At 41.0% G+C, this 24,106-nt stretch overlaps 1 protein-coding gene across 4 annotated transcripts in view; it reads right to left on the reverse strand.

Moving 5' to 3' along the window:
• The window catches only part of CHST9 (carbohydrate sulfotransferase 9), a 103,116-nt gene extending 87,587 nt beyond the window's left edge, over positions 1-15,529 (reverse strand). The window contains exons 1-2 of one of the 4 annotated variants that reach the window (XM_048080042.2): positions 15,513-15,529; positions 1,810-2,026 (exon numbers count right to left, since the gene is read on the reverse strand). In XM_048080042.2, the coding sequence (XP_047935999.2) occupies positions 1,810-1,909 (100 nt within the window). In that variant the 5' untranslated portion in view covers positions 1,910-2,026; positions 15,513-15,529. Of the gene's footprint in view, positions 1-1,809; positions 2,027-10,950; positions 11,105-11,176; positions 11,272-15,512 lie in introns of those variants that run through there. The other 3 variants (XM_048080041.2, XM_048080040.2, XM_066992892.1) reach the window with 3 other exon arrangements.
• Positions 15,530-24,106: the final 8,577 nt, after the last annotated feature.

Below are 24,106 nucleotides of genomic sequence, written 5' to 3' on the forward strand. Positions count from 1 at the left end.
CCCTTCTCACAGGTAACCAGCGACAGAACTAGAGGGAACAAACTCAAGTTGTGGCAGGGAAGGTTTAGGTTGGAAATGGGGAGATATTTCTTCTCAGTAAGAGTTGTCAGGCATTGAAACGGGGTGCCCAGGGAGGCGGTGGAGTCACTGTCCCTGGGGGTGTTTAAGGAAAGGTTGGACATGGTGCTTAGGGACATGGTCTAGGTGGTGATAGTGGTGGTAGAGGGACAGTTGGACAAGGTGATCTTGGAGGTCTTCTCCAACATCAATGATTCTATGATCTCTGGTCTGTGGTGACTGCAACAGAACCTGAGGGAACAGTATGGAGCTGCAAGAGGGGAGGGTCAGGCTGGGTGTTAGGAAAAAGTTCTTCACCAAGAGGGTGGTTGGGCACTGGAACAGGCTTCCCCAGGGAAGCAGTCATGGGATTGAGCCTGTTGGAGTTCAAGAAGCATTTGGACAGTGCTCTCAGACACAGTCTGATTTTTGGGTGGTCCTGTGTGGAGCCAGGAGTTGCACTCAATGATCTTTGTGGGTCCCATCCAATTCTGGATATTGCATGGTTCTATGATCAGTCGAGAAACATTAACAAGCTGATATGAACACTGTGAACACTGCACTTAGTTAAAAAAAATAAAGTCAAGATCAGCATCAAATAATTGCAGGAATAATGCACTAGAACCTCATCACCACCACCCTTCCCTGCTCTAAAACAGAGCCTAGCAGCTCATGCAGAATAAAAACATAGATCAATAAAACCAAAAGACTAATGTTGTTTTATAAATGTATTTCTTCACAATGGCATCAGTATATTATGAAGTTAAGAGTTTTACAGAGGTAATAGAAGTTGAGCAATAGAGACAAGAGGACATAAAAGTCAGTACTTCTTAACAAGCTGGGATCATTCCATATTTTGGGGGAGTGTGTGTGTGTGAGGGGAGGGTAGGGGGTTGAAGAAAGACTGCAAAACAAGTACAGAACTATAACCAAGGATAGGCCATGAAATAGGGTGGCACAACAGAAAGAGATCTGCAGAGCAAAACTGTGTGTGTTGACGATATTACAGATATTCACCCAACACACATTTCATAGAGGTTTACGTCAGACTAACTATGGACTGGTCCTGTCAACTGAGCATCCAGTGGGGCCTGATGTGAATCATCTGTTCTCATTTCATTCAAAAAGGGATCTAGATCATCCCGTGGGGCAAACTAAAGCATGGTAGATTGCCACAATGGTAACTCAGCTCAGAAGTGTAACCCTTATTCAATGCTAATAAATACTTACCTGAAGTTGCAATGCGCCTCTGATGCTACATATAAAAAGTTCGTAAATCCAGTATCTAACCATCTTTAACAGCAACACCACCACCACCACGAGACTGGGTTAGAATGATTCTGTATGAGTGTTGCTACCTAGAAGCCCACTTTTATCTACAAGACATTACAATAATTCTTCAAAAATTGTTTTGCCACACAACATAAAATGGGTAAAAAAGCACAGGAAAAAAAAAATCAGCATCTAGAATTATTTCAGAAGTGGACTTGCTTGGACACAGTATGTTTTTGCAACACTTATTTTTGCAAATGAAGTTGATAGCACAATTAGGCACCTGGGGTCATCTTTCCAAGAGATTCAAGTTACTTCTTAATGCATACATGAAGTATAGCTATTAAAACAAGTCTGTCAATCATTTTTCAAGCCATGGATACAATTACTTTAACCAGGAGGAAAAAAAAGCAGCCACCCCTGCTCCTCCCCACCCCCATAAAAAAAAAAAAACATAAGAAAACCAAAATCCTACTGTACCTGTATGCTGTCCTTCAATCCAGGCTTGCAGATACATGAAGAGGAGTAGACCAGCTACTCCAAACATCAGTAGCGACACAAAGACTTGCCTTAGGTTCATGACCCTATCAGAGGGCTACTTCTCAGCTTTCAGAAGGATGCATGGCTCACTTTTATGAAGTCTTCAGTGTATCTGCATCTTCTTCAATATGTGAACTTTTTCCCCTGAGACTCTGACCTGGAATAATAACAGATGCATCTAGTTCTTATGTTACATTCTTATTCTCCACCAAAGACTCTGTAAACAGTGTATTGTATGCAAGCTGTAGCTCTTACATGCTATTACTTCCCATGCTGAGATTTCTGTTGACAATCTTGATGATGTCAACACAGGACTTAAGCAAATCCTCTGGACGGGAATTAAGCAAATCTCTTGAAGTGGCTACAGATACCAGTCCACCTCCACACCACTGGACATCACCCACTGCCATAATGGAGAGAGGTTAATGCCCCCACATGAGATGCTTGTGGAATTAGTTGATCAGCATTTTATCCAGCTATGTTGTGGTAAAGACTTGTCAAGAACCTGATTCTTCCCACTAACTTCATTGTAAACATGATCTTGCCAAAATGACTACTATCTTGAAGAGCAGAGAGCCTAGAAGGAAGTAATTTAGTTAACACCCTACATCTGACATAAACGGACCATAAAACTCAGTTTATAACAGCATATAGAAGACACTGCAGAGCATAAAAAAAGCCAACTTGTTAACCTGAATCAGGACACGTTTGGTTTGAAAGCAATTTACTAGAAGCTGAAGAACAGCTGTTAAAGCTAGCCTGCACATCAAGAGGAAAAAAAAACCACTGAAATTCGACACAATTGGACACTCCTGTAAGTGAGCATCTGATAGAGGTGTCTGGTAAACTACAACAAAGAACACAATGAAAAAGTCAAGCTTTTAAAGGAAGATAGCATATTAAAAAAAATATTTGAAAGAGAAATACATTAAAAGAACAGAATGGAAGTACACGTGCATTCAAGTAAACAGAAAACTAAAATGCAGACACTTAACAGTTATTCTGAAATCTAAGAGTATGGCATGTTCCACGTGAAAAACTTGTATTTTTAAATAACTCAGCACTGTCATATCTATAATTGTCGAATTTCTAAAAATACATATACGGCTTAGCAGGGAATCCCATTAAAATAACTGCTGAATGAACAGAGGAACTACCTTTTCTAAGAGACAAAAGATTTCAAGACCAACAAAGAAGCACCTGAAACTTTACGGAACTTTTTTCCCCCTCTGCCATTAAAATTACACATTTTTTGTGAAGCATGAACTAGCCTGCAGACAGTGTAAAACTGAGCTACAAGAATTTATCACTTTTTATATGTGATTTTACTGCAGAAGATAGATACCCAGACATTAAGAGAATATAAATGCTCTGTATGAAGTCTGTGTTTTTTTGTTTTGTTAGTTTTTTTGCTATGGGTAATGAAGTATCTGGTTTGAACCTCAAGCACTGCAGGCAGGCGAAGAGGAGCTTTATCCCATACAGTTTTCTGCCTTCCTTCTCCCGAGATAGGATTTCCTACACATTACATACGTGTACTTGTTTGCTCTTACTGTGATGCACAGAATTGGAAGGGAGCAGGGAAAATTGGACAAAAGCAAGGTAAATGATTGGGGAATTCTCTGTAAAATACCTTTTGCAAGGGTGGGGGTAGTGGAGCCTCCTTCTTCCAGCCAGCTCTTCCTTGGCTGTTACCACCTGAACCTCTTCCTGCAATAACCTCAGAATTCTCAGACTTGCAATCTTCCTTATCTAGGCTAAAAGGTTTACTCAGGTCTTTGTTCTCAGTCTTTGCACCTCACCTTAGTCCTGTAGCAAATACACTGCTTGCATGTCTTCAGAAATCATTCTGAAGATGAGGCAGCAGCTTTCCAGCATAAGCAATGCTTTAAGAACCTTTAGTCAAAGGACCAAGAATTTCAAATCCCTTCTGTTTTTCCCCAGACAAAAAGCTATGTTGTTCATGTAACAGAACACTGACGACATCTGGATTAGGAAAAAAGGCCAGATAAGTAAGACATGCAGGTTTGAAAGAAAAATTAAATTGCAGGTACTAGAAAATGGAAATGAGTTTGTTTTGGGAAAGCTGTTTGGGAGCCATAACTTTCTCTCTTACAGTAAAAACCAGGTGACCCAGACACCCATAGTGAATACTGGAATACTTCCAAACAAATCCACTTTTGTGATTTTGTCACTTCTGTTTTCATCTCTGACTACATGTGATTCTCACCTGAATTTTCAGCTCTATTTTAAACGCTGGTGTCCTTGGGTGTGCAAGAAATGCTTTCTCAGGCCATGTGGACAATAGTTTGCTTTCAGCATCTCACACAGCTCCATAAACATTCCCAACATGCGTAGGCTGGCACTGCAGCTCTTGCCAGCCACTTGCTCTCATCAACCCAGACTGCCCTGCCCCTTCTGCCAGCACCGGGGCTTACACATCCGCACAGAAACATCCAGAAAGTTCATCCAGCTAAAAATTGTTCCACAAAGCAATGGAATGGAAACTTTACTGACAAATGAAGTGGGAAAGCACTGGTTTAACCAAACTACAGCCCTACCCAGGTGCCTACAGTTTTTCTGTTAGCAGTACCACCCATTATATGCATCTGTGACACGTGCTGGCACAGGATATATAGCTGACCTTGCCCAAACACCATCATGACTGCATGCAGCACCACCTGCAAGCCCTGCATTATCATCTTTTGGATGCAGAGTAAAAATCAGGAGCAGTAGCAAGCCATTTAATCTGTTAATATGAAAAATAGATGTTTTTCTACTAGGATAGTTTGTTTTGAGGGGATAGAAGTTTGTTTAAAAAAAATTGTTTTAATACTTCTTTAATCTACAAAAGAACACTAAGAAGAAAAAACATCCTACTCCACCATCAGCCATTACATTTATCTTTGTATCAAGTTTTCATGTTTCTTGCAATTAGTTTAATTTAATTTACATGAAACTATTATTTATGCATTGGCTGTGTTTTAAGATTCGCTTTAAATAAGAACACCTACTTCAGCACTGGTTAGACTCTAAATAGATCAAACCCACCGAGAATGTGAACCTATTCTGCTACCTTATAATATTTTTAAAGGCTTTTCAGCTTGAATAAGTAGTTTAATTTATTTAATACAGTGATTTGTAACCCACATATGAAAAAAATGATAGCCGCATTAAAAAAGTCTGAGTCTAACAATCTTCTAGTAGAACTTGAAAAATGGCCACGCAACGCTGACAAATTTGCTCTTTCAGCATTAAAAAGCAACGGTCTTGGAAAACACTCCCGGCATCCTGGCAAAGCGGAAATATCTGCAAATATTCTTTAATCAAGATGAATGCTCCTTTGTGGCTGCGAGGGAAGAGCAAACAATCAATTGCTTTCAACCTAAGTATTTTCAGAGGAGATCTATCCTATCCACATGGAAGCCCAGCATCCCAGTTAAGCTGTAGATCTTTCTTTGCCCTCAGTCCTGGTCAAGATGGCTCTACTGGGCAATAGTTTGACATGCTGGATAGGATGGTTACTTCAGGAAAACTAATACAGCCTAACTGCAATGACTCTCTCAGCTATGCTGAAATCAAGTTTTTCTTTAGCTTAACCATCTCTTTGGAAGTATGGACCCCAATGTGCCATTCCAACTTAAGTTTGCAAAGGGAACATCTTAGGGATGCTTACACCCTAAAATTTCAAGTCCTTTCAACTTTTTGAGAGAGATTGCTACGTACTGTTCCTATCATGCATGGAGAGAGAACAGCAGACAACAGTACATGCTTTAGTTGGCAACACAAAGCTCTTTGCAGCAAAAATTAGAAACTTGACAAGTTCATAGTTATTCACTTCTGAGGCTAAATTGCCTAACTCCACTGTCAAATTTAAGAGATTCAGGAATCCACATTCCACTAATGTAAAACCCCTGCATTTTTCCCTTTCACGTTTTGGGTTCTGTTCAAAGGTGCGAATTCTTGCACAGGGCCAACACAAGTAAATGAAACAGCATAGCCACCCAAAAAAGGGGAAGAGTTCATCTCCTGCTTTTGGCATGCTTCTTTATTTCAATACACCATTCACCCTTCTCTACCCGGCAAGCAAATACACCTGCAGCTGAGGAGGTGCATCTCTAGCACTCAAATACCACTCCTGGCTTCCTGTTATTCCAGACCACACAAAACCAGTGGCTCTTGGTTGCAGTATATTTGGCTAACTTAATATTTCCTTGACACTATTCCCCTTGCCATCATGTAGTTCTAAAATGAAAGACAGAAGGGTTTCTAGGTAGTTTGAGGCAATGTATTATTTCTCTTTTAATTCCCCTCCATCCTTTTTCCTTCACCTGAAAAAGGATTCACAGATTCACAGATTTCTCTAGGTTGGAAGAGACCTCAAGATCATCGAGTCCAACCTCCGACCTAACACTAAGTACTCCACTAAACCATATCCTTAAGCTCTACATCTAAACGTCTTTTAAAGACCTCCAGGGATGGTGACTCCACCACCTCCCTGGGCAGCCCGTTCCAATGCTTAATAACCCTTTCGGTAAAGAAGTACTTCCTAACATCCAACCTAAAACTCCCCTGTCGCAACTTTAGCCCATTCCCCCTCGTCCTGTCACTAGGCATGTGGGAGAATAGACCAACCCCCACCTCTCTACAGCCTCCTTTCAGGTAACTGTAGAGAGCGATGAGGTCGCCCCTGAGCCTCCTCTTCTCCAGGCTGAACAAGCCCAGCTCCCTCAGCCGCTCCTCGTAAGACTTGTTCTCCAGACCCCTCACAAGCTTGGTCGCCCTTCTCTGGACTCGCTCGAGCACGTCCATGTCCTTCCTGTAGCGAGGGGCCCAAAACTGAACACAGTACTCGAGGTGCGGCCTCACCAGAGCCGAGTACAGGGGCACAATCACTTCCCTCGACCTGCTGGCCACACTGCTTCTTATACAGGCCAGGATGCCGTTGGCCTTCTTGGCCACCTGAGCACACTGCTGGCTCATATTCAGCCGACTATCCACCAATACTCCCAGGTCCTTCTCAGCCAGGCAGCTTTCCAGCCACTCATCTCCCAGCCTGTAGCTCTGCTTGGGGTTGTTGCAGCCCAGGTGCAGGACCCGGCACTTGGCCTTGTTGAACTTCATGCAGTTGACCTCAGCCCATCGCTCCAGCCTATCCAGATCCTCCTGCAGAGCCTTCCTGCCCTCGAGCAGATCGACACACGCACTTAGCTTGGTGTCATCTGCAAACTTACTGAGGGTGCACTGGACGCCCTCATCCAGATCATCAATAAAGATATTAAAGAGGACCGGCCCCAGTACCGAGCCCTGGGGGACTCCACTAGTGACCGGCCTCCAACCAGATTTGACTCCATTCACCACAACTCTCTGGGCCCGGCCATCCAGCCAGTTTCTAACCCAGTGAAGCGTACGCCAGTCCAAGCCCCGAGCAGCCAGTTTCTTGAGGAGAATGTTGTGGGGAACGGTGTCAAAAGCCTTACTGAGGTCAAGGTAGACCACGTCCACAGCCTTTCCCTCATCCACCAAGCGCGTCACTTGGTCATAGAAGGAGATCAGGTTCGTCAAGCAGGACCTGCCTTTCATAAACCCATGCTGACTGGGCCTGATCGCCTGCTTGCCCTGCAAGTGCCGCGTGATGACCCTCAAGATAATCTGCTCCATGAGCTTCCCCGGCACTGAGGTCAAACTGACAGGCCTATAGTTCCCCGGGTCTGCCCTCCGGCCCTTCTTATAGATGGGCGTCACATTGGCTAGCCGCCAGTCAACCGGGACCTCCCCCGATAGCCAGGACTGCCGATAAATGATGGAAAGCGGCTCGGCCAGCTCCTCCGCCAGTTCTCTCAGTACCCTTGGGTGGATCCCATCCGGCCCCATCGACTTGCGCACATCCAAGCTCCATAGTAGGTCGCCAACCATTTCCTCATGGATAGCGAAGGCCACATCCTGCTCCCCATCCCCTTCCACCAGCTCAGGGCACTGGGTGTCCGGAGAACAACCGGTATTGCCGCTAAAGACTGAGGCAAAGGCGGCATTAAGCACCTCAGCCTTTTCCTCATCCTTAGTAACTAGGTTTCCCCTCGCATCCAGTAAAGGATGGAGATTTACTGGATGATCATGATTAGTGGTTAGCCAGCAGTGAATAAATACATGCTCCTTATAATGGTCAAAGCATTCATATTACTGTGGGTTACCACAAATTCCTACTCACTCAGCATCTCTGTAGACACACCTGAGTTAATAAAAGGAAAATGAGAAAAAGCACACTAAGCTACTGCAACCCTTCACAGCCCACACACATTTTTTTTCTTCCTTCTTTTCTTTTTACTCCCAAGAAGCAACACATTTCCTGATGCCTCCACAGGAGTATCATGGCAGGATAATTTTGCACCAAGGAATGTCCTGCTGGACACTCGCCCAGGCTACTTTCAGCAGAGTCAGCGAAAGGATACAAGGGTATCTTCTCACTTCACCGCTCCCCCTCCTCCCTCACTTCTCATCTGTTAGCTTGTGTCCTACTTCACGCATATCCTCCCGGATCACCTTTCCACTCCTCACACCTCAACTCTCTGGCTTCACAACAACATGAAGTACAGCCCTAGCTCTTAACAATGCTTGCACAGTTCCTCATATCAGGCAGTGCTACTCTTTGTTCTGGTTTACCCCAGTGGTTGCTAGGAATAAATATACAATATTTGCTCTTTTCTCTCTCCAGCAAGTTATGCAGAGTATAGTGGTTGGGTGAAGTCAAAGTTTTAGAGAAATTTGGATTAAATGCATAATCAAATCAAGGTAACCAAACAGTCCTGCTGAGCAAATTTGCAGGAGTGAGGAGGGAAAAAAAAAAAAAAAAAAAAGAAAATTTCATAATGTTGCCCTTTTAATCCATAGGAATCTATTTGGGGGTCAAAAAGGTTAGAAGTCTGTCAGACTTCACTACAAGGGCTAAGTAGAGGGCAGCGCAGTGATGAGTTTCTCTCCCACCTCATGACAGCCAGTATATCAGTACCTGGTAGCTCAAAAGGAGATAACCAGTGTCTCCCTTTGTGATGTAACAGTCAGGCCACTGATGCATCAGCCCTGCCTCCATACCTCTGCAACTCCTCAACCTCCAGAGCCACTTAAAAGAAGGCTGTATCCAAGTGTAACTGAAGACACCATCTGGCCTGCATAACTTTTACCACTGGCAATAACAGATTACTACTTACCAGCCTTGCAAATCAGGTTAAGAGAATTTTGTTAGAGTTCTGTAAGAAAAATAATGAAATCTGCTGCATGAAAAATCTGAAATATATATATTTATATAAAATGAAGTCTTCTGTATGAAGATATGTACAGACTTCTTTGAAAAGAAGAAAACTGCTTAAAGTAAGCATCCTTCCCTCACCCACTGAAAATCCTGAAACAATAAAGCCCCTTCAAAAAGAAAAAAAAAATCTTAAAATTAAAGTTTCAAGAATAATCAGGAAATTCCAAACATCAACATCACCAGAGCAGCTTCCCACCAGTCAAGTTGCACATATTTAGCATTTTTCTACTTCACTCTCCCTTGTTACACAGCAAACCTCAATGCTGTTAAAGCAATTATGTTTCGTTATTAATGTACTTTACAGCATACAATATGTTATACAAAACGAATAATATGGCACAGTAAATATGTTTTGCTTTCAATTTGGCCACTTTAATATATTAAAGCCAGTTTCTTATTACCCTGTCGATATTTTTCCAAAGAAAAAACTCTTAATGAAGTAATATATAAAAACAAGACTCGTTTTACTAACAGAGCATGTATTGGTTTCTGATGCCATTAAACATTTCCATAAGATTCGTATCAGGTGACTGAAACCAGTCCATAGTACCTGCATTACTTCTGAGATCATGCAGAAATATGGACGTTTACCTGGTCCTACCTGTCAACCTTAAATACTCTCGAACTTCAGACCATATTAGTTTAATCCACACAGTAACTGTCCAGTTAATTAGCTTGCAGTTAATATAAAGCTGCAGTTCTAATAATTTTATTTTACACAAGAAACAAAAGCTGTGCTCACGTTACCAACAGATAAATGCAGAGCTGTCCTACACACAATTATGTAGGTTAACGTATCAGCTTTGTGAAAAGTTTTGCTTGCTTAAAGAGAACAAAACCACTCCAGTATTAGTGAAAATTACACGTTTAGAAATTTACCAGTTTACCAAAACACTCAATACCAATGATTTTGTTCTGCAGACCAGGACACCTTCTCACTTCAAAAAGAGAAAAAGGCTTTATCATTTTCCACAATAGCTCCCAGTCATGACTGCACCTACTGTACTTGAGCACACAAAGATGTGTTTGGCATGCTTAGCTCTCACTTGCCTGAAGGACAGCTTGAATTCAGCAAGTAGTCCTGTGAAAGTCACCTGGATTATGTAAAGTTAGACAGAAACAGAGCTTGCGAAACAGCAACTTGATGTCTCTGAATCTTCTAAGTAGGGTTGGAGATGGACTCCCCCCCCATCTTCCCCCTTAAGATTGGGTAGTTTAAAAAAAAAAAATGGCTTCAACAGTCTTTTTTCTTTTTTTCCTTCATGTAATGAAATTATAAGACCTTGTTTATTGACTGCAGGGAAACAAAGTGTTATCAGCATGCTAGTCTAGCAGTCTGCCTGCCCTAATCACTCATGTTACTGCTTGAAAACGCACAGACAATACTACTAATTTTTTTATTATTATTATTTATTTAATAGATATGCCCTGAATTCCCGATTTCTCTTGTGTGATGATTGCGAAGGGGGGGAAGGGAAGAAGAGTAGTCAGCAGAAAAGTTGTTTCTTTTGCGGAGCGCTCCCTCGCACAGTACCGCGGCTGAGGAGTAATGGGTTTCCACTGAACTTCTGGGGGACGCTCCAGAGCGCCGGGCTCCTACAACAACCCGCAACCCTCCCTCTCCGTAGGGAGCCAGCCCTTGGCGGCCGGTCCCGTGAGTGGGAGCCCCTTACCACCAAGGCGGCCCCGGGAAGGCGAGGCGCCCCGGTAGACCCGGAGCAGACGAAGCAAGCTCTCGCCCCGGGCCACCCCCATCCCCCAGGGTGAAAACATACCGAGGCGGCCGCGATCCGTCTGCTGCCTCCTCCCGCTACTAAAACACCCGGCACCCCAGGGCTGGGCGGCAGCAGGGCGCCGCGCTCAGAAACAGGCTGCTTGCAGGGTCAGGAAGCAACCCCCCAGACAAGCCCACCCGCCCCGCCGACCGGGGCGGAGGCCGCCGCCGCGCCCCGCCCCGCCGCGCCCCGCCCGGCCCGGCCGCCCCCGCGCCATCCCCTTTACCTGCCCGCCTCGGTGCGCTGCGCTCCTGCCGCCGCGGACGGGTAGGCGTTCCCGTAGCGGCGGGGAGGCACAAACTTTCACCGCAAAACTTTGGGGATGGGGAGGCTGGGGCGGGGCTCCCGCCTGAAGGGGGAACCCCACTGGTGCGTTGGGGGTGAATCTCTGCGGGGGCAGGTGAATGCGGCGGTTGCTTACCCGCTTGCCCCCTCCCCCGCCGGTGTGTCTGCAAAACCTGTGTCATTAAACGAGGAGCTTCTCGCCGTTCCTGCCTCAGAACGCCCCTGAGATTAAGCGCTTGGCTAACAGGTTTTGTTTGCTGTTACATATCCAGAGGTAGGCTCTCCCAAAGCCAGCAAATAAACGCGTCTAAGCTGCCAGGTGGAGGCAAGTCATAGCTGGAGTTACCTACCGAACAGGTAGTATTCCAAAGTAAAAACTTTGTTATCTGTGGGAGACACTGTGATAGATAAAAATATTTAACTAGTGTTTATTAACACTTCATATGTACTTTGCAAACATTATCAGCTTATTGTGACAATAGTCCAGCCGTGCAGACAAATGATACTGTCTCTCTTTAACAGACACGTTGCTTCACTTATGTTTTTTCAAGGACATGCTCTAGTTCCTGCTTGTAATGGGGTAAACACAGAGGAGCTCTGATTTTCCAGAGCTATTCTCAAGCCACTTTTATACATCTCTCCCCTTCAGGCATTTCACTTCATTGCTAGACTGCATGTTCCTAGAATTACTCGAGCATTTGCTTTTCAAATACTCTCTGTATTACTGACCCATTGCTCGCTTACAGCACAAGCCCTTTCTTGGTATAACAGTAATATATCTTCACATTTTTACACAACATCTTTTATCTTAAAAGCTATCAAACCATCTCATGTGCTGTTACAGCTAGTACACAGGGATCACTTCTCCAATCAGCCAAGCACAACCACCTTTGACGTGAAGATGAACATCACCAGCCAGCTCAAGACAGTGGTTCAGAGCTGGTAATAAAGAGCTGTGTGCTGCTCTGATTTCCAGTGGGGGTTAACTAAGCAGAGTGTAATTACCCCAACCAGAGCTTAGACCTTGGGGATAACACATGTTCACAGAAAAGTGCTTCAGGGTCTGAAGCAACCAAAGGCAGCCAAGACCTGTGCACAGCGTTGTTCTTTATGCGTTTGCAATCCAGACACTAAGCCAGCCTGCTCCTGCTTAGTCTGAGTTGTGTGAGTACATATTGCCTCACCCACAGTACTGTAAATTTTATCTCTTATCTCACTTAAGGACTTCCCTAGTCACAGTTCATTGTAGAGGCTAGCAGCTCAGAGCAAATCCAGAGAGCAAAGATGTTTCCTCCTTATCCTTTAAAGCTAGCCATGGATCCACTTTTAAAGTTCTGGTAAGTAAAGGCAGTCCCTTGCACTGCCACACCTGCAGCTTGCCTGATTCCCTGGTACAAATAAACAGAGGGGGAGGAGGGATGGAAATTGGTTCAACAGCAGAATGTGCCAATTTTTTGCAATTTCACAAGAGTTGAGCATGTTTCCCCTTTTAGGCAACCTGACAGGTTACAATGCTATGATAACTATCTGCCCTAACAAAAAATGCATTCTCGCTTTTAAATTCTATACCTTTTAGTCACTCACGGCCAGTGAGATTTTAGAGAAAAACAACATGCCTCCTGAATTTTAGATTCCCAAGGTATTACACTCTGAAAATTGTAATGAAGGTCATTGAAGCTTCTAATAAGGGTATACAGATTAACCTTAGGAGTGTGGTAGATTTAATTTCACTCAATAAGTACATGCTGCAAGCGTATTTCTTCAGATTGATCTACTCACAGGCTGTACCCATCAACTGATTAAAGTTATATATAACACTGAAAAGATCAGATGTCTTGATTTTTTTTTGTTCAGTTAAAGGAATAAATTAACCGCTTTGGGATAAATCCAAACCTCATTTTACAATTCAATAAAAAAGAAGTACTTTTAGTTTATATATACTTGTTCCACTACAGGTTCTTTCAGTGCAGAGGACATATTCCAACTATGTATTTAAGAACCTTTACAAGATTAAAAATTCAACATGCAGGTGAAATTAGACACTGAATTAGGAAGCTTATTAACTGCATAAATGTAATCAGCACCTTCTGAAGCCTGACACATAGAAAAAAAAGAAATTAATTACAAAAGGGTGGCGTCAGTCTGTCTGAGTCAGCTGGACTGCTAGAGAGCCAGTGACTGCTTCAGAAAACCTATTCTACTCAGGTTTCTGCATGTTTCTTCTATACATGTTTCCTGCAGACGGCAGCTCAACGGTTAAAGTAACAAAATAATCATCTAACGGGAGTGGGACAGTGGTTGGGTGGTGATGCCTACTCACAGTAATATGAGTAGTCAGTGCAGTTACAGAAGAAAGATAACAGGTTCTGAACTGAAAATGAAACCTGCCCAAAATTACAGGTCATGTTGCTGAACTAAATACATCCTTAGAGTAAAACCAAGTAGACTCTTTAAGCATGTTTTCTATGTTTTCATAAAAATAATCATGTTATCATAATGAAGGTGATTTAAAGCATTTTATCATAAGAAAGGTGTCTTTTACTTGAGGGCATAAACCGTTTTCTATGTTTTCATAGAAAACATGGTGCTCAACAGGGACAGCCACGGAGGAAAGTTTGGCGTGGGATCAGGTCAGAGTTACCCACATTCGCTAGTTCTTTCTGGGCTGCTGGTGCATACCGTGTTAGCCCCCATATTCCCTGTGGGTGTTTGGACCATTCCCCCATAAGACGTGAGACAGAAACCATGTGTGCCATTGTTGTGAACTGCCAGGAAATCCCTTGCTCTAACTTAACTTTCCATGCAGCTCAGGTTTCCAGTTCACATTTTTCAAAGTTTTTAGCAAAGCTAGCTCAGCCACCTACACAAGTATACAAATTTTAAAGAGTCAGAATTCATGAATTTTTATTTTTAAGAAAACTTTAATGTAAAATGCATGACTCAGGTATCAGATGTGAAAAAACTGTGTGTTTGGCCTGATCCCCTTTTCCAAAGGGGAGGGATTAGACCTTCAGATACTTCTAGTTTAGGCAAATTCATTCCATGTGCCACTATCATTTACCTCACTGAATTTCAGGATGGGCCACACCAGTACTGCATGTTTCAGCGATGTGTGCTGTATATCGATATAGAGCCGATTATAGAAGCCTTTGGTGATTAAAAGCATTTTATCATAATGAAGGTGTCTTTTACTCGAGGGCATAAACCATTCAGCAAGTAGTTCTATTTTAATTCCTCGAGCTTTTTTTATTTTCAGCTAATTAGCTAGAAATACACCACCTACAACATTCTCCTTTTCTCAGTTAGGAGGCTAAAATTTGCCTCTAGTAAGCATTGCTATGGGGCATTTGCTTGTTTATTTAAAATGAAAAAAAAAAAACCCTGCTAGAAACTTGGTATAAAATTCATTTGCTCAGTAACTGCTATGCTGGGGTAATTAACAAAGCCTTTCAAAACAAGTTGTGTACTCATTCAAAAATATTAAGCAATTCAAATTTCCTGTTCTTCAGCTATTAAAAAGTTTCATTTTTAAGAAGTATCTTTAAAAAAAAGGAAAGAAAGAAAAAACAACAATAAAAACACACATAATTTGACTTAAATACTTCAGTGAGTTAACTGGGAAGCTATTTAAGTCTAACGGGCTCCTGTCTCAAAGGAAGGCCAAAAGAGAACAGTAGTTGCAATCTTTTTACTGAAGGCTAGTGCGTTATCTTACCCTAATTCTAAAATGTTCTTCAAATGGCAGCTACTATCATGTCAAGTGCTGCACTGCTGGAAAATGCCTTAGGATGTCCTGAAAATTGATTTTTTGAAAAAAGGGAATCCATTCTGTATTTAAAAGGATGGCGAGGTCGTCCAGGCACAGGTGTGTCCAGGAAGGTTAAGAGTATCTCCTGCTCTCTTCATCCCCTTGTGCTAGCGCTGGTGAGCAGGGAGTTTTCTATATTCTCATATTATTATATGATACATGTACAATTTAGATCGAATATATCAGTTTTCTAGTCTCTATCCTTGGAGATTTTCAACATAAGACTAAATAAAACCCTAAGCAACCTGGTCTGATCACATAGCCTTTTGCTGGAGGTTGGATTACAGATCTCCTGTGGTACCATCCTACCCATGTTATCCTATGCAGTCTTCCTGGACAGACCATCTGAAAACCAGGAGGTCACAGTTTCACCAAAAATTAGTTCTCTCACTCCAAAAATGAGATGTGATGATTGCTACCCTACTACTGAATCACAGACAACAAATGAATGAATGAATGAGGTCCTTACCAAGCATCAGAAGGCTGGTTTTCTATTGAAATGAGGTTTGTGACAGAAGGACATTCCACTGAAAGCCTTCATGATGTTCATGAGAAAATTCCAAGAAAGAACTGTTTTTCCAGGTCTTTTGAACAGTGATTGTAAAAGCTATACAACATCATAATTTTTATTCTGCCTACTTCTAGAAAAAGGGGGGTGTTTATCTTTGTTCTCTGAAATAATGCTCGATTGTGGTACTTCCTAGAGAATAATAGCTTATTGTTAGAGTGTCTAACTGGGAGACAGTCTCTTTGGTGTTTCAGTTATGGGTATTGTGGTGTTCACACAAAATTAATTGGGAATTTCTTAACTGTCTGATTTTAATGCCTTTGTAAAGATCTTAAAGGATGCATTCTATATGTTGTTTTTTTTTAATCTTTTTTTTTTTATTTTTATTTTTACTGGTAGAACATTAACAAATAGTCTCTATCTTCACTGTAGAATCTGTATTTCTCAGCTACAACTGATTGCTCTTAGGCATTATGCAGTTTTAAAAAATGTCATAGGGCAATTTTATTGTCTTTTATATAATTACTTAGAGAAGAAAAATCTGAGTATTATGCTTTGGTCACTACACATTCCGTAAATGTGATACAAACAAAATCCTCTTTCTCCCAACAGCTGTCTTGGTAGAAGAAAGTTCTGCACTGATTCAACATCCGTTGACAAGCTGTCTATATAAATCGACAGAGAAACAAACTGATACATGCAACTGAGTGTGCCTCCAAAGTGATTCACAATCTGTTGAAACAAGACACCATAACATTAAATATGTCATTCCAGTGTTATGGTTCCTCTTCCATCCTAAAATACCTGAAATAAAGAGCAGAAATATGGTGACATGACAATCTGGCAGCTGAAGCACAGATAAAGGAAAATTGAATGAAATGAAACACTACACAGTTAGCTTTACCAGTGTTAGCATTGTACTACATGTTGAATGTTTACATTGCTTATTAGGACCAAAGGATATATTTTGAATCCATTCTGACAGCCTGGATTCAAACACTGAGCAAACTATGACATTACAGTATTCATATATGTCAGGAAAAAAAGTCACTGAGTAATTTTTGGGCAAAGGAGGGTGGAAAATAAAGACTAGGCAGGTTGACATCCAGACACTGTACAGGAGAGAGACCAAAAGAAAACTACAGAATTTATTTATTTATTTATTTTAATCTAGTGTCATATTCGTCTGAAATGTTTGGTCATTGTGTAATGATTCATATGTGGCCAAGTGTCTGTACTGTACTATGCCTTTGCACCTCCTCAAGGTATTATTACAGAGGCAGTCTAAGGAAAACTAAGGTAAATACACCATACTGGATGTAGGATGCATGCTAGTTAGCCTAAGATTTGGAAGCAATTTAATTACTCATCACACACTTCCCTTTAGCTAGAAGTTGGGATATATATAAAACAAAGAAAAAAAATGGTTTTGAGGGGGCATAAGCAAGAGGGGCCTATTATTGCCTGAATTCTGCCAAAGAAATATTCTCACAGCTGGGTTTTTAGATGGAGATATTACACTGAGACAATGGTGATTGCTCTGGTGGGCCATCTTCTTTTAGCTATAAACTTTTAGACTAATTACTATGCTAATGTTGCTAGTTCTGTTGGCAGTATTTGATGGAATTGACCATCATGTGGTGCTGAATAAAGCTGCATGTCTCATGCTCTTATCCCTCCTCCTAGCGAGATCATTGTTTAGAATTATGTGTGCTCCTGGTTCTGTGAACACCCTCACATATTAAAACCTCAGGACTGGGAGACTGGATAGATAGGAGGGTCAGCAGCATGCATGGACAATTAAACTCTGTATCTTCATAACAGTTTAATCAAGACTTCCATTACTTTATGCACTAAAAGGAATAGTAGCCAGGGAAAACTAAATATGTCTCTAATCTTGGAGTGTTTGAAGCAGAGGAGATTTGGAAAGAGCTGTTTCAGCTCAGACTGGGAACTAAGCTTGGAGCTATTCTGGAAGCACGAGTGATGGCAGAAAATTTTCTAACCTAAGGGATTTCCATCCTGTCACACACACACAGCCATATTTCCTGCCTTCAGGCTCCACTATTGCAAAATGCTGTAGAAGAAAGCGCAAGTGAACACCAAGGTGATGCCCCAGGATCATAAAGTCTTAGCAAATCTCACAGGTTTCCTGGTAATTTCCCTTGGCTCTGCTCAGTTCAATAAATCATGCTCTCCAGGATTTAGCTTATTTTCTCTCTACTAATTAGGTTCCTCAGAAAGGTTTTTTTTTATTATTATTATTATTTTTTATTTATTTATTTTTAGGAAACTTCTTGCAACCAAATCTAAATTTTCCCCTTACTGATTTCATGCCCTTTTCTTCTCATTCTGTCCCCAGAAAGGATACAGAACAGCTCACTGCCTTCTTTGTGGTAACCTATTACATGGTGAAGCATTATTTCCTACTAAGGAAACTTTGAATTCTGCAGTGAATTTCTCTTATTCATGAATTCAGTGTAAGCAATGTTCTTTCTTTATCTCCTTGTTACCTATAGAACAAATGTGGTTTCCTCAAAGATGCTTTGAATGACCCATTCCCCTTGTCAGTTCTTTCTTCCAAATTTTGACTACTGATCTTACCTTTTCCAGACAGTATCACAGTTTTCCATCTTGCCATCCTTGAAATTAAAATTTAAGAATACATGATAATTAACTTGGGACAAATTACAACCTTCCACAAGTGCACTCATGCAGTGTTTCCTTTGCTACAGACTGTTATTCCATATCTGGAAAGGGAAATATGATCTAATATCTCATTCATGAGAGAATATAAAATAATTTTAGCATTCATCTTCATATTGGAAAAATACCCATGTGCACAATTAAACACTTGCTAACTACCATTGGAACTATAGAATATTCTTGGGTGAATTTCCTAGTACACACCAGATCTGAAATGGAATGATTGTTTTTATTTATTTTAGCTTGGCATTATTATTATTTACTTTAGCTTGGGTTTTTATTTATTTATTTAAATGTGCTTGGGAACTTCACTGATTTTGGAAATGGAAGAGCTTAAGTGTTTTTGTTGTTTTGTAATTTTCAGGATTATCGTAATTACTATGAGAAAACAGTTAAAGAATAAACAAAACAGCTTATTCTTTTGTTTGTTTTACAAATAAATGCTCTGCATCATAATTATCCCTTTAAAGCTAAATGCTTAGGTACAAAATATATTGTTTAGGAAAGCTTTACAAACATAGTGGCAACTATTTGACAGTACTTGTAGAACTAAAACACAGATACCATTATTTATTGTATTGTTTATAAACTGCGAAGTTCTTGGTCAGCAGGGATTGAAGATTTTTGACTTGCATGTTAGACAAGAAGAAACCAGAAGAAATGTGGTCGCTGTACACTCTTAGCATCTTCAACTGAATATTTGTGGATCACTATTGGCCACATTTTCATACTACATCTATCTTAAACCTATTTTTAATCATATATATTAAGACCAACATGTTTGTCCACACACATACATGCTGTTGTATACTCTTTTGACTTATTTGTGTTTGTTTGTTCATTTGTTTTGAATTTGCAGGTCAACCCAAAAGAACTGAGATTACAACACCAATTTAAACTTCCATGAGTGAATAAAAGTATCAGGAATGTTTGTTTATTTTCTTTCATCTGTCTCACTGACATCAGATTCATGTTAGGTACCCACCTGCTGTTTGTGTCAATGTAATAAAACTGACTGCCAAGCTGAGTGTTCAAAAACAAACAAATGGAAATAGTCAGGATTTTCATAATTGTCTGCTGTAAAAAATCCCATATGATTGGTAGCTCACAGAAAAAAAGCATTATTAGCAAATCCCATTGGCACCTTGCTGCCAGAGAGTCCATGCACCACACAGAGCCAAATGCATTCTGTTTTGTAGTTTGGATTTATTAATCTGATAGTCCACAGCTCCATAACATGGAACTTGGCACCTATTTTGTCTGCAGCCCAGGCCACCCTAGAGTTTGCACCTGTGATTGCTCCTTTCACAGCCTAGGACTTGTGGAAAGTTACTGCCACATTCTTTCTTCCAGGTGGAACAACTAGCCAGCTGCTAGCTGCCAGCTGTGAAATAACAGAGGGCTCCCCCAAAACCAGCACCAGGGACTAACAAGAGAGAACAATTCAGGCTCCCACTGAATCACCAGCCTCACTAGCACTAACTGCCAATTTGCATGGGGGTGGTGGTAGGGGGACAGATGCTTTATTAAAGGAATTAAGTGATAGTAAATGAGATAGAGGGCAGTATGTCTTCAGATCATCTTTTCTTTCTGACTGCCTGCAAACATACTTTTGACATATGGTTTTGAATATAAGGTAAGATATCTCCTATAGGAGGCTGGAGCAAAAGAGGTCTTGTCCCCAGCAAGTGTATGTGCTGTGCTGCAATGCTGTTCTGGGGCTGCAAGCTGCAGATTAGGTTTCCTTTCTGCCACGCTACCAGCAAAACGGGGCATCTCATTTAGCTATATCAGATCTTGGTTTGCAATGGATGGATCAACTTCAAAAACATGTATGAAATTCACCTTATGACATAAATGTATCTTGTATTCAGCTCCTGCCTTCACTACACTGCATTCTCTGGCAGCTGCCTGTAAAGATTACATTATATAGAAAAAGAGACCTCTAAGCTGTCAAAGAGGACTGAATGCAATCTTTTAAGAAGATGATGGTAGAATGAAACCCGGTCATTTTCAATAAATGAGTTACAACACCTTTCAGGTGTTACACTTGCCCCTGAGCATCCTTTTTCATTTCTGCATTGTTACAATCACACTTTCTGCTTCAGTAAGGTCTTTTTTTTTTTTTTTTTCCCCAGTCTTATTGTTAGAAAGCCAGAATTGCCACCATTACCTCTACCATCACCACCACCAAAAGATGGGATAATTTGACAGGAAAAGCTGCAACAACTACAGGCAATTTAATATCTTGAAGTGTACAGATAAAATGAGTTCTCCATCCTTTTCATGTACAGTACCTCTGGGTGTAAGTGTATTCAGACAGGATTGCTTTCTCCTAGTCAACAGGCCCACAAAGACTGATGCTTCATAATGTGAAATTTTCCTCTAAATGAGACAGGTAATAACCTGTATTCCAGGAAAACCGATATGCACATTTGAATTTGAGGTGTTAATCACATACCAGAGTGGGTCAACAAATTTCACATTTCTGATTTCCATTGTAAATCAGTGTAAATATTTGCAAGTATACAGCTACTGCAAAACATGGGGAACACATGTCATGGGAGAGTAAGATCCTCTTACCAACTAACAGCTGCTAATGGGCACTGGTAATGTACTTTGTTCTGGCATGTACAGGCTCTCCTGCATTAGTGTGAGTAACTCTCATGTTAATGCTGCCAAAAACTTTGGACTGAGAGTCGTGAAACTATTGGTGGCTGTGGCTCACTCTCACTATCCCAGCCAACACCCTCGTCCATATTCATAGAGGATGAGTCACATTATTTCCACAGAGTCTGACAGCCACTGCTTTCTCCACTTCAGGCCTGTCTAGATCTCTATCTATTTCTTCCAGGACTGTTTCTCAGGGAGAGTATAAGTCCTGGTGATGCTATGATTATTTAGAAATACCCTTTTGCTCTTGTCAGTCCCTTGCTCAAGTAGCAAAAAGTCTCTCTCTCTAGGGAACAGTACCTGTCCAGGAAGCCAGCGTTAGGAATCTAGAGTTTCCCATTACACGTTAGCAGACCCCGATCGAGTACTACATACTTGGAGGAACTGCAAGGGAAAGGGTATTTTATTTGTAAATAGCTAGGGGGCCAACCCCACATCTAGCCATGCTTGTATATATCTGCAGGGACTCTGCTGAAGCTGATGGGGCAGCAATAGGGTCATTGTATTTAGCAGAGCCCCACCTAAGAATCTGGTGTATGCTCAGGAGGATGGTGGTTCTATCAAAAGGCCAAGGCACGCAAAGGCATTTCAGGAGCTTGAGGAAGAAAATTAGTGTGTGAACATGAAAACCTGAGGAAGGAATGAAGAAATTAATTATCAGACCAGGGGAAAAACAAAGAAGCATGCAGAAAAACAATTAGTAGTTTAAAATGCTCTTGAGTCCAGTAACCTTGGAGAATGCATTGAGCTAGTAACGGTGGTTGCCGTCACTTAAGGCAATTATTGGATATCATATAAACCTTTTTTTTCAAACCAGGACAGAATTGTTTATGTTTTAGGAAGCAGCCATCAATAGCGAAATTAAATATTTGAATGAATGCAGGAACATGTTCTAATAAAACGTGAAGGAAGTAATCAGGGAAGATTATCAGTCTTGTCAGCCTGATATTTAGCAGTGATAAAAAAAGAAAGTCTGGTGCCAATGTACCTTCCTTTTTGCAACCTGAGCCTGTCTACCGTAATATTAAATGGCAGAGACTCATAAGGAGTTTAAGAGCTTCTCTGCAGGATGAAGCTGAAGACATACACAAGTCTGAGATTCACACTAGATTATTAAAATGCTTTACTCTTAATGCCAAATCAGGGTATCCTGGGACCAGCAATAACTCCCCATGATTCCACAGACCAGCATCTAGTCACACAGCTGACCTGAATAGGAGCCTGATGAGCTGGAAAGAAGCAATGATCAATACTCTGGCCTAAAGAAAAGCAAGACTTGGACCAGCCCAGGACAGAAACACAGTTCCCGCTTGTAACCCACTACTCTTTTTCCCCTGTCCCTAGGGAGCGAAGGAAAGATGGCAGTCCCCAGCTATAAAATGTCTCACTCTGGGTGTCCCTGCTACAAATCCCCATGCAGGCTGCTGGAAAGGAGGTCACTGCGTGCAGTTATAACCTTACACCGTACCCAGGATACAAGTAACACCCAGCGGTAGAGTACAGCCTCTGCCTGCTACTATAGCTCAACAGATGGACTAGCTGCTAAGCTCAGTTTGCAGGATTGAGAAATTGGTATTTTGCTCTGTAACCAAGACCGTGTGCAGATGAACTGAGGATCGCCTACAGATCACATAAATAAAATCTATTATTTGTCATTTTTTAGGTCACTCTCCTCTCTTTCCTGCTTTTTTTTTTTTTTTTTTTCCCCAGAAAGTTTTTTGCTTGCTTTTCATTTTCTGTCATGCTCCAGAGCTGAATTTCAGCAACTAGAATTGGTGGGCCTTGCTAAGAAAGCATCCTAAAATTATTAATGCACATCTTTGATGAGATGGCTAAAGACATGTAACACAAATTATTTCCATATGATTTCACTTTTTTTTTTTTCCTATGCTTTTATTACAATTGTTAATGCTCATTGTTGAAGAGGTGGCTCAAGGCAGGTAGTAGAATATGCTTGCACATAAATTCACATTTTTTTCTGGTGCTTTTAAGGGGAATTTGTATTAAAAAAAAAAAAAAAAGACAAAATTTTGTGTCAAATCTGCACTGTGACATCTGGTTCTCAACTTGTTCTCCCTGAAATCTCAGAAGGCCATTTTAACAGTTTTGGAAGTTGCATACTTTGTACTTAAATACTAATCTCTTTCTTTCAAAACATTTAAATTTCTACCATGAGGTGCTAGCCATTTTAGATACTCCACACCACTACACCCATTATAGTACCTTATGCAGTTTTAGTATAGACCGGGCTCCAAGTTCCTGAAATACCAACAGAACAAGTTTTGTGAGATGATATCTTCAGAATAAATCTTTGTATTTACTTTAACGATTAATATAAATATTAGAGCAATCTGCCTGAGTGAATTTTCACTTTGCGTGAAGAAATCTGTCTCCATCTCTGCCTCTTTGTTTTAAACTGACATTTTCCCAAAACTGATCAGAACATAAAAATTGCTTATCATGAGCTAAATTTCCACGATTAATGTAAAAAACACAATTAAAGAGCTATGGAGAGCTGTGTGTGCTGGGTAGAGACCCAAAGAGGGAGTGTGAATGAAAGATGTAATTAATTGATAATCTTAAAGGAATAAAACAGGTCGCCTTCTAATTTTACAGAATGTAGCCATTACAATTTATGATTTCTGCCAAACTATATATTGATTTCTCTCTTTTAGGAATCAGCAGCTTTCCCTGCCAATTGAATTCTAATTGTTCACTCCATAATTACATTGATTTTAACAGACTTCTGGACAATTTTGTACCAGGCTGGTTTCAAATTACACTTAATGAATCCATCATGACTATCGATATAAAAACTTCCATCCTACAGCATCCTGAAATAGACAGAAATTGTTTTTCCTTCCTACTGCACAAGCTGTGCTTGCCCTCAGCTCATATTGCACTCACTCAGAGCAGCAGCTGGCCTTGGGCTCCACTTTGTGACATCTCTGCGGAGGACAGGCAGAAAAGTACAGTTGGTTTTGTTATTTTAAACCCAATGGTGAGTATGTCTGTAGCAAGCTGTGATAAAATCCATTAACCAAGTTAGTATTTTAAAACAAAAATTCAATTGCTTCTGTGTATTACACCAAAGTCAAGAAAATCCTGCATCTGCCCTCTCCAAAATACATGTAATACATGCCAAGAATAGGTAAGTCATATCGGTGCTGGCTAAA

This window comes from Anser cygnoides, chromosome 2 (genome assembly GCF_040182565.1).
Source record: "Anser cygnoides isolate HZ-2024a breed goose chromosome 2, Taihu_goose_T2T_genome, whole genome shotgun sequence".
Taxonomy (NCBI): domain Eukaryota; kingdom Metazoa; phylum Chordata; class Aves; order Anseriformes; family Anatidae; genus Anser; species Anser cygnoides.